Consider the following 11363-nt stretch of genomic DNA (forward strand, 5'->3'; position numbering starts at 1 on the left):
GAGACTTCAATGGAAACTGATGCTACCATGAAATCTGCGGTATCTTTTGAGAAGTTACATGGTCTTTTTTTTAATTTAATACAAAGTTTAAATAGATGTTTCTTCGCATTTCTAGGCGGTTCTAGCCGGCATAGGGAAAAGGAGCGCAGAATCTGCACCAATCTCCTTCAGCTTGTAGGGCATTCTGAGGGCATCGCGGTGATCATTCAAGCCAGCCCTTCTGAAGGGAGAAAACTCCTCCTCGTTACGCAGCGAGTGTGGCTCCTCCCCTATCTAGACTGTTCTGGTGAATAGGAGATGATGATGTCATCCCACGGACATGCAGAACTGCGCTCCCTCAGGGAGGGGAAAGAAAACCAACGACCGTCTCCAAGCTGGGGAAAAGCAAACTTTTGCGCATGCGGCCTTTTGCCTTTCCAGGAGGATAGCCGCCCGAGTCTCCCGCTTGGCGCGTGCGTACTGCTCACCTCTGGGACCGAAGGGCGCGATCAGGGGGTCGAAAGCGCCGCGAGTAAAAACAACGCATGCGCACATTCCCCTTTTCCTTGCCTCCTCCACTTTAAGCTCCTCCCCTTGCCCCGCCTGTCCCGCGGGAGATGGCTCGGAGGAGTCCCGCCCCCTCCCTTTCTCTGTCAGTGAAGGTTCCCGATGGTTCTGGAAAGAGGAGGGGGCGCGGCTATATAAGGCGGGCGGCAGGCAGAGCGCCGCGCAGTGCAGTTCGCAAGGTGTCGGAGAGCGGAGCGAGTCCTTTGGCCTTCCCTGGTGTCGTGAACACTTCCCCGAGCCGCCGCCAAGGTGAGAATCGACGCTCGAGGTGATCACGGCGACCGCTGAGTCAAGTCAGGGATGTCCTATTTCCCGCCTGGACCCCCCTCAAAATGGAGCCGCCTTTCCGGGGAAAGCGAAGTGGACCGCCTGAGTTCAGCCGCGGGGGGAGAGACGGGGAGGGTATCGGGGTATCGTGACCGCGACGGGTTTGCAGCCATGAGGGGACACTCACCCCACAGGATCTGGACGGCCTTTTCGGAAAAGTGGAGTCGGCCACCTGAGCTAAGCCGGGAGGGGGGGGGGGAGAGAAGAGACGGCGGAGTCTTACGGGGGTCTCTCGTGCGCATGTCCGTGCGGCGGAGTCTCTATGGGGGGGTCTCGCGTGCGGCGGAGTCTTTGGGGGGGGGTTCGTGCGCATGCCCGTGAAGCGGCCCCGCTCGTTGATTTATTCCTCCGGGGTGGGGGGGGGGGGAGAAGAGCTAACTGAGGAAGAGGCGGTTGAATGAGCGCCGGTTGCCGCCGTGCGTATCTAAGGAGAGGAAGAACCGGCTGGCGAGAGTTGTATGGGAAGGGGGGGTAGAGAAGGAAGAAAAAAGTGGAGTCCTCGATAGGGGAAAGGAAAGAGAAAGCTATAACTCGGGCATTATTCTCGTGGGGGGGGATTGGTGAATGGTAGTGGGGGGGAGGGCTGTCAGGAATGAGTGCAGCGGAAGCCAAAGGCGACATTACAGGAAGGGACAGGTGGTCCCGTTAGGATGGAATTAGCGTCTGATAGGATTGGAAAAATGAGATTGAATGGGTTCTCGCGGGAGATGGAGGAGAGAAGGAGGCGAGGATGGTTTTTCTGGCCGCGGCCGCAGAATCGGCGTGTCTGAGACGCGGGAGGGAGGGGAGGGGTTTAGCAGCGCGGTGGGGGAAGCACACGGCAGAGGACGTGTGGGGGTGGGAAGGCTCTAGCACTTTCTAGAATCCTCAGGCGTTCCACCCGAAGGCCGGCAGGTGGCGTCCCGACTGCCCGACATTGGTGCCCATTCATTCATCCGGTCGCTGGTGTTCTGAGTTACTGCCTCCTCTACATCCCTCCTCTTTTTCGTTTGTATCCTTAATTCTGCTGCAAGAGCCAACCCAGGTTTGCAAACCCGTGTGTAGTGGGCACTAGGAGCTTGCTCTGTCGGTTTGTTTGAGTGGGATGCTTTCGCTCCCCTCCAGTTGTGGCTTTTCTGAGCTCTGGAATGGCAACTTTTTTCATTTATACGTCCGGGTAGATTCATATGGATTTTTGTGAGGGTCCAAATCGGCAGGTGAAACAGTTCCTGCCATAGAGAGTTAACAAAGAATATAGCGTGTTTGTGTTAGCAAGTGCACAAGGAAGATTAGCTTTTGGGGAAGCATGTAGTGAAGTATGACAGATGTCTAATTGATGTATAACAGATGTACGTTATTGGATGCATTTGATAAAATGCGCAAAAAACCTTTAACACAAAAGAGGGACTGTATACTGTTCTTTAAGAGGTTCTTGAGAATTGGTAAATGTTTCTTAAGCAATTCTGTTACTGATTGTGTTATTTAAACTCTAGCACAGGTAAAAGGACTTCAGTAGCACTGCTTTCTATGCTAAACAGTTTGTCACCTTACTTAGGAGGCATGCCCAGTATTTCAGGAAAAGTGCAATGAAACTTTGCATATCTTCCGTAATTGTTGCATTATCTTTGGGACTGTTGCTGTGATTTTTTAAATAACTATTTTATGACTTTGATAACTAATTAAATTTTGGTATTTTTGGTTTCTTCTATTGACAGATGCCTGAAGAAGTGCATACACAAGATCAGCCAATGGAGGAGGAGGTGGAGACATTTGCCTTTCAGGCAGAAATAGCCCAGTTGATGTCATTGATCATCAACACTTTCTATTCCAATAAGGAGATCTTTCTCAGGGAGCTGATTTCTAATTCATCTGATGTAAGTGAAACCTTTTCAAAGGGTTAGGATAAAAAGTGTACTCCAAACAAGGCTTCTTTACTCAAATAAGCACCTTGGTTTTTTACAGGCTTTGGATAAAATTCGGTATGAAAGTCTGACTGACCCAAGCAAACTCGATTCTGGAAAAGATCTGAAGATCAATCTTATTCCTAACAAGCATGACCGTTCTCTGACTATTGTAGATACAGGCATTGGGATGACCAAAGCTGACCTGGTGAACAACCTAGGCACTATTGCCAAGTCTGGCACCAAAGCCTTCATGGAAGCCTTGCAGGCTGGTGCAGATATCTCCATGATTGGTCAGTTCGGTGTTGGCTTCTACTCTGCCTACCTGGTTGCTGAGAAAGTGACAGTGATCACCAAGCACAATGATGATGAGCAGTACGCTTGGGAGTCTTCCGCTGGGGGCTCATTCACTGTCAGGCTGGACAATGGTAAGGGTTGCACTTAGGTGTGTTCTCACTCTTTTTGTAAGTGACAGTCTTTTCAAGCAGGAGAGCTAGATAGATCCAAGTGGGCAGCCGTGTTTGTCCGAAGCAATAGAACAAAGTAGTAGACAAAAGGCATCTTTAAGACCAACTAAGTTTTATTCAGAATGTAAGCTTTTGTATGCTCTAAGCAGACTTCATCGGACAAAAATGGAATGGCAAGCAGTCCTAAATATAGAGAAAGTGGGCTAGATACGAGGTGTAGGTCTATAGTTAATGGAGAATTAGAACAATACTAATGAAGGGAAGGGAAATGGTAGCTGCAAGGAAGGGGAAAATAGCTGCAATAGCTGATTTTCTCTATTTAGAATTGGCTGTAGTGCAGAAATGGAGATAAACATTTTACAGATGGAGGATAGAACTGTAACTATTTCTTGATGCTAGTGATTGTGTCAAGAAAAATAAATGCTGTTTTAAAAGTCTTAATTTTTTAAGTAGGTTATGGGGGCGAATGGGCAAGTGTGTTACTGGCAGTTGCAGAATTTGATTCTTCATGTTGCAGGTGAGCCTCTGGGTCGTGGAACAAAGGTTATCCTACACCTGAAGGAAGATCAAACAGAATATTTGGAGGAAAGGCGAGTCAAGGAAATTGTCAAGAAACATTCTCAGTTTATTGGCTACCCAATAACTCTTTTTGTAAGTTTTGGTTTCCGGAAGCATCGCTGTTACATACAATAATACAAAATATTGTTACCAACAGTCTACATAGAATGTTTACCAGACAGTACCATATATTAGGTTTTTTTAAAAGGTGAAATTCTTCTAACTTTTAATGCATAGAAACGCTATGGAAATAGAATACAGTTCTTGAACTAGACAGTCAGTAAAGCCAGTATTAAAATTTGTGGCCTGTGAAGATTAAAGTTCAGAGTTTTTTAGGGAAATGGAGTCAAGATATAATTAACCACCTAGAACAGTTGTAGTTTTCATACTGAAGAGTCTTAATCGAATTGTTCTCCAAAAATTTATAATCTGTGCTTTTGCATAATTAGGAATTTTGGTTTCTCTCTATTTTGTGCAGGTGGAGAAAGAGCGTGATAAGGAGGTGAGTGATGATGAGGCGGAAGAAAAGGAAGAAGAAAAGGAGGAAAAGGAAGAAAAAACAGAAGATAAGCCAGAAATTGAGGATGTTGGCTCTGATGAGGAAGAAGAAAAGAAAGAGGGTGACAAAAAGAAGAAAAAGAAGATCAAGGAGAAGTACATTGACCAGGAAGAGCTCAACAAAACCAAGCCAATTTGGACCAGGAACCCAGATGACATTACTAATGAGGAATATGGAGAATTCTACAAGAGCCTGACCAATGACTGGGAAGACCATCTGGCAGTGAAAGTAAGTTTGCTGCTTCTGTTGGGAATCTGCGCTAGTAATGCGGATTTTAATTTGGGCTTTATAAAGAGAACTTAATAGCAGTTAAATCATCCTTTTTGACAGACATTTCTTTGTCACTGCATGAATGCTTTCTTTCGCTGATTTGAAAAAAAAGAGGTATTGCTTCTGTTCCTTTGTCTTTCTCACTTAATTTGGTTTCCTGTTGCAGCACTTTTCAGTGGAAGGACAGCTGGAATTCAGAGCACTCCTCTTTGTTCCAAGGCGTGCACCTTTTGACTTGTTTGAAAATAGAAAGAAAAAGAATAACATCAAACTTTACGTACGCAGAGTATTCATCATGGATAACTGTGAAGAATTAATTCCTGAATATTTGAGTAAGTAAACTTTTACATGGTCTAGAAGTATTTGCTGCTGCTTTTGGGGCGTTTTCACAAGGCCTTGTAAGGGATCTAAAAATGTAAAGAGCAACTTTGATAAATCATGACATTAGTACTAGCTAATGATGAGAAGCCTTGGGAAGATCACAATAAGGGACTCTCACATCTGCAGCAACTTATTTTTAGAATAATGCTGTTGATTTGATCATTTCCCCCTAAAACGTAGACGTCCCATTTAAGATGTTGCCTCTGTTGGTGCATTTAAGATTCGTAACAAGCATTCTACAAATAATTTGGGCTTTTTTTCTATGACTGTACAAGACTAACTGGGCTTCCCTCCCGCTCCACAGACTTCATGCGGGGTGTGGTGGATTCTGAAGACTTGCCACTTAATATCTCTCGTGAAATGCTACAGCAGAGCAAGATTCTAAAGGTGATCCGGAAAAACTTGGTGAAGAAGTGCTTGGAACTCTTTACTGAGCTTGCAGAAGATAAAGAAAACTATAAGAAGTTCTATGAGCAGTTCTCTAAAAACATCAAGGTTAGTTTAGTGTAAACTTGAAGCTTCTTTAAAATTTGTCTAGAAATAGTAGCTTACTGAACTTAATTTTTTCGTAGCTCGGCATACATGAGGATTCACAAAATCGCAAGAAACTGTCAGAATTGTTGAGGTATTACACTTCTGCATCAGGGGATGAGATGGTGTCCCTGAAAGACTACTGCACAAGAATGAAGGAAAACCAGAAGCATGTGTACTACATTACAGGCAAGTGACATTTAAATAACATGTATCCTCATTAGTGGCAAATAATAATGATTCTTTGTTAAGACTGATTCTGTCAAGATAGTTGTGAGTTTTGGCAGTTAAAGGAACATATGATTATTTGGGTAATAGAATGTTACTCATATCATAAGATGGCGGCAAGACTATTTAGAATGAGGTTGTAGGAGTTGCTTTTTATCGACTTCCTGTACTTTAAGCTGTTTGAGACTATATTTTAATTTGTTTTAAAGACAGTAGCAGGTTTTTTTTTCCTTAGAGCATGTTAAAGCAAATTAAATTGGCCATGAGTAATGGTGCAGGGCTTGCCTTTTTAAGTAGTGAACTCAGATGAACCTCAGGTTTTCTCTTAAATTTTTTGTAGGTGAAACCAAAGATCAAGTAGCAAATTCTGCTTTTGTGGAACGCCTTCGTAAACATGGTTTGGAAGTAATCTACATGATTGAGCCTATTGATGAATATTGTGTACAGCAGCTAAAGGAGTTTGAGGGCAAGACTTTGGTTTCAGTAACAAAAGAGGGTTTGGAGCTTCCTGAAGATGAAGAGGAGAAAAAGAAACAGGAAGAAAAGAAAACAAAATTTGAAAACCTCTGCAAGATCATGAAAGATATTCTTGAAAAGAAAGTAGAGAAGGTAAATAAAGCACATCTTTTATCCCACTAGTGTCTTCCAAAGACATTAGTGATGTTTCTTAAAGGGTCTTTGTGTCGTTACAAATCTGCGGTATACTGAGTCAGACTGCTTAATGCCCCCCCTTTAAAGTTTTGTCTACCATGGAAGTTTTTCAGTAGAGATACAGCTTAGGTATGTGGCAACTGATGCCTGTGGAGACGTATGGTGCCAAGAATGGAATTGTGTAGTGTTAGGTGCAAAGTATCTGCTCTCTGTCACTGAACTATGTAGATGTCTCAGAGAAAGGTTACCTGTATCAGAGCCTTAAAATAAGCACAGGTAATTGTGGGCTGATTTTACTCTTAGTATGAATTAATGTCTCCCACATATAAAGCTAATCTGTCTTGGTTAAGGGACTTTTAGAGGCCTCTGAGATTTCTTCTAGGTGAAGTCAGTTCTGTTTTTTCCCTTATTGAGAAATAGGGTAACCTGGTTTTTAGTTTGTCTTTCAGTTTATAATAACAATGTTACACATTAAGTAAAAAGGATAAGTAGTGTAACAGGCTGTGAAGCGCTGCAGGTTTTTTCTCTCTCATCTCTTCATGTAATGTTTTTCAGGTTGTAGTCTCCAACCGATTGGTGACTTCTCCATGCTGCATTGTGACCAGTACATATGGCTGGACGGCTAACATGGAGAGGATCATGAAAGCCCAGGCACTCAGGGACAACTCCACAATGGGCTACATGGCTGCCAAGAAGCACCTGGAAATCAACCCTGATCATTCCATCATTGAGACTCTGAGGCAGAAGGCAGAAGCAGATAAGAATGACAAGTCTGTGAAGGACCTGGTTATCTTGCTGTATGAGACTGCTCTGCTGTCTTCTGGCTTCAGTCTAGAGGATCCTCAGACACATGCCAACCGTATTTATAGGATGATCAAACTTGGCTTGGGTAAGTGAGACCTTTTCCAGTTCTAAATTAAATAGTTAATGCATCAACTTTCGTTTGAAAAGGTCATTGGGAGAACCCAGCTGAATAGTTCTTTGACCATAGGAGTATCTGATCTGGCAACAACAAAACATTATCCAATCAGTTAAAAGAATAGAAGCAGCCCAAGCCAGATGTGCAAAAAGAAATCTTCTTGTGGTCTCTTTATTATACACAGATGGTATCTCTGCCATAATGTAGCTTGTTCTAGAGATCTTAGCCTGGAACTGGCATTTTGCTCCTCAGTGGAGCAGTCCTCCATTTCCATGCTGTTAGAGGTAGAGAGAGGACATTGATAGTAAGCTTTTTAACCACACTAGCAACTAAAAGAATGTTACGTTGCATGGTTAAGAGTTGGTTTAAATTCTTGTAGAAGGCAGCTTTTCATGGTGCAATTACTTGTATTCCTACAGGCATAGATGAAGATGACACTGCTACAGAAGAAGCTAGCCCAGCAGTTGCTGAAGAGATGCCCCCACTTGAAGGCGATGATGACACATCACGTATGGAAGAAGTGGATTAAATGGCTGGCGACTTGAGAAAAATTTTGGATATTTCCTTTTGCCCTTGGCTTTGAATAAGTTATATTTTGTATATTATGAATGTGACCTGCCAAAAAGTCATTTGACACTTGTCTGCATTCCCTCTTTGTATTTATTTTTTGGAGATGTTATACCTTTATTTTTGTTACATTGCTTTTTTTTTTAAGGTAATGTGAGATGCCATTGAGGGAATATCCTTTCTTGATGTATAACACTGTACAATCTTATATACTGGTGAGTAAGGAATATCGGTTAGTGTGTTGGCAAGGTTTTAGGATGGCAGTGGACAGTAAAAAGGGAGAAGGTGGGGAACTATGTGTTCTGCAATGTTGATGTTAAACCTCTGAAGTTCTAATAACTGAACATCCCTAACATACAATACCTAGTAGCTAGGTTCTGGAACTGAAAATATTGGAATGTGTGACATCTTCCTATTCAAAGTTCCAAGGTATTGATATTTTGTCTTTTTATACTGTAAAAAAGGATTCTAAATTCCACTCTACCATAGAATAGAATCTGCTGTAAAATCTATTGTGACTAATGCAGTTTTGCATGTACAGTTCTACTCTGGAAGTATCTAGAAATAAAAGTGTTCTGAATTAATACTGGTCACAGAATTGCATGTGTCTGGTGTATCCTTTAGTCAAGTCTAGATGTCTTTTCCTATTAATCAGGATACTGGAGGCAAATAAAAATATGTGAGAATCTGGTTTTACTAGGTCTAGCAATCATTTCTGTTCAATTTGAGAATTACAGCTTTGCAGCAAATGGAGTATAAGCTGAGAAAAATTGAATAGTATAATAGATCTAAAGCGGTGTAACCTGCCAGCAGGGGTTCCCTCTAAGTTGAGTTAGTGTGAGCTAGCTCCGAGGGTTTTTTTAGCCTCTGGCTTACATGTTTTTGTCCTTGCTCAGCAAAAATGGCCCCAGAGCAAACTAATTTATGCAGTAGCTCACAACTTTAATCCTAATAGGTCACAAAGTAGAATTTTTGCTCACAAGACTCCACAGCTTAGAGGTGTATTGCTTGCCAGTAATCCTACTTCCTTGATTGAGTCTGTTTCTGGTAGAAATTAAGGAAGAAATTCACATGCAGCTTGAGAGAAGCTGTTTGCATAAAGTATAAAAGCCAGCAACTGGAGAGTTTTATGACATTTCTATCAATTGCCCTTTAGTGAAGCTTATAGCTCACCTTACTGACCAAAATTTGAGTCCAGTGGGTGCCTTAAGACCAACAGTTTTATTCAGGGTATGAACTTTCATGTTCATGCACAGTTTCTCCGATTCATTGGAATGGATACAACTTCGTTGGTCTTAAAAGTGCCACCGGACTCAAACTTAGTTCTACTGCTGCAGTCCACCACAGCTGCCCACTTAAATCTATCTTGGTGACAAAAATGTGTTTGGTATGAGATTTTCCATTTCTGTGTTAGCACAGAAACAGGCCAAACACAGAGCAGGCCATAGACACAAATACTGGCTTAGTTGACTGCTTTTTTCTAATTGTGCCACCTCTCCTGGTGTTGTGGGGGTCAGTTCTTTGGAGAACCTTTCTGTTGAAAGAAGTCTTGCAGGAGGCGGGAACAATAGCACTGGAAGAACATACTCCTCTTTGGTGTATGACTCATCTGAATATTACCTACTTAGCTGTGAAATCTGTGTTCGCCATTGGATGTTAAGAATAAAGAATTACCTCCAGCTGTGCACCTTGGGTTCATGTCTGGATTCAAAGAAGCTCCTGCTATAGAAAAAAAGTTTGAGTGCTGCTGGAGAATTTATCATATGGTTATGGAATCTCACACAAGCTGACACAATAGTAAGAATTTTAAAAAGTACTGCAGAAGAAAAGGAAAAAACCTGAGAAGTATGCTACTGCTCAGCTGTTTTGTGATTTTGCCACACTTGGGTTTCCCTCCATGCTCCAGGTTTTTCATCTTCAGTCTACTGTACCTGAAAAATTTGGATTTCTAGAAAATCCCAGAACCAAATACTTTGCTGGTATTAGGATCCAGGATTTTTGGGGGAAATCCATAATTTTGGGGGCATCTTTTTATGCTTTCTGTCATACCCAATTTATTTTGAGGTTGAATGTGTAAAATGTTGAGATGGATTTTTAAGAACACCTTGAGATCACACTTGGCATCCTGCAATTCTTTTTTTATAATGCAATTTAAAATCTCACCTCTACCTTGAGAGCTGCTGAGCCTTTGTTGCTAATTTTCAGCCTTAGCAAACACTTGTGATAGGCATGAGTTCCAGTTTTCAAGCATGCTTGTACAACACAAAATGCCTGTTTTCAAGTTTTCAATGCCAGTTTTCAAGCATGCTTGTACAACACAAAATGCCTGTTTTCAAGTTTTCAATGCCAGTTTTCAAGCATGCTTGTACAACACAAAATGCCTGGGGTCAACTGCTATCATCTTGTTTGCAAAGACCTCCAAGGTATTTGACTGGCTGCTCTTACAGAATAATAGAGTTGGAAGTGACCTCCAGGGTCCAATCCCTCCTACACAATGCAGTAAAATTCACAAATACCTTCCCCCCCACACCCCCAGTGGTCCCTGCTCCTTGCCCAGAAGATGGCAAAAGAAGCCTGCAGGATTCCTGCCAAACTGGCCTAGAGAAAAATTACTGCCTGACCCCAAAGTGGCAAACAGCATTTCCCTATTAAATGCTGAAGGATTGTAACTGGCAGTGGAGTGCCAGGAAATGAATTTAAACATAATTGAAACTTGGAAAGCCAGGAAAGTATGGCACTTCGACTCTACTGAACCTATGAGTACAAAAGACAGTCCCTTGAAGGATACTTAGGAAGCAAAACTGGACCAGTTCTTTTATTAATTTGACTACAGTTTAACTCTTACATGGTTCTTTGAACAGTAGTTGCGTTGTGCATAGGGTGGTTTTCTATATGTACCACTCAACTCAGAAGTTGCATTTTGTGGATTACACAATTATTTTCTACATGGAGTGAGTGCTTTTCTCCAGTTTTTTTTCACCTCCGTGGTCCCGATCACTATGCACAGAAACAGCATTGCTGTCAGATGGCCATCTAGCCTCTTTAAAAACCTCCAAAGGAGGAGAGGGCCTCCCCACCTCTTGAGGAGGCCTGTTCCACTGAGGAACTACTGTTGGGAAGTTCTTCCTAATGTTTAGTTGAAAACTTCTAATTTAATTTCAACCCACTGGTTCTGGTCTGACCTTGGGCCACTGAAAGCAACTCAGCACTATCCTGTGTATGACAGCCCTTCAAGTACGTGAAGACAGTGATCATACCACCTCTAAGTCTCTCCAGGCTAAACACCCAGCTCCTTCAACCTTCACGGATAGGATGTAGTCTCCAGACCTCTCACCATCTTTGTTGCCCTCCTGGATATGTTCTTGAAGGCTGATACAGGCTATTCTAATAGGCTGTGCATGCCATTTGAAAATATTGATAACTGGCATACAAAGACAGCAAATATATAAACAGGCCAGATAAGGGAACAGAGGTCCAAA

The 11363-nt window shown here is 42.5% G+C and overlaps 1 protein-coding gene across 1 annotated transcript; it reads left to right on the forward strand.

Moving 5' to 3' along the window:
* Positions 1 to 543: 543 nt before the first annotated feature.
* Positions 544 to 8482, forward strand: LOC132590266 (heat shock protein HSP 90-alpha). The gene is made up of 11 exons (XM_060263276.1): positions 544 to 795; positions 2568 to 2726; positions 2815 to 3181; positions 3738 to 3871; positions 4257 to 4565; positions 4774 to 4939; positions 5293 to 5483; positions 5561 to 5708; positions 6088 to 6356; positions 6954 to 7287; positions 7737 to 8482. The coding sequence occupies exons 2-11, from the start codon at positions 2568 to 2570 to the stop codon at positions 7844 to 7846; spliced, it is 2187 nt and encodes a 728-aa protein (XP_060119259.1). The 5' UTR covers positions 544 to 795; the 3' UTR covers positions 7847 to 8482.
* The last annotated feature ends 2881 nt before the right edge of the window (positions 8483 to 11363 follow it).

Source organism: Heteronotia binoei, chromosome 21 (genome assembly GCF_032191835.1).
Source record: "Heteronotia binoei isolate CCM8104 ecotype False Entrance Well chromosome 21, APGP_CSIRO_Hbin_v1, whole genome shotgun sequence".
Lineage (NCBI taxonomy): Eukaryota > Metazoa > Chordata > Lepidosauria > Squamata > Gekkonidae > Heteronotia > Heteronotia binoei.

Excerpts from the sequence above, each read along its gene's own strand:
- LOC132590266 (XM_060263276.1), top strand. The coding sequence starts at position 2,568 with ATGCCTGAAGAAGTGCATACACAAGATCAGCCAATGGAGGAGGAGGTG. Across the intron at positions 3,872-4,256 it reads GCTACCCAATAACTCTTTTT|GTGGAGAAAGAGCGTGATAA; the intron begins GTAAGTTTTGGT and ends TATTTTGTGCAG. Across the intron at positions 6,357-6,953 it reads TTGAAAAGAAAGTAGAGAAG|GTTGTAGTCTCCAACCGATT; the intron begins GTAAATAAAGCA and ends AATGTTTTTCAG.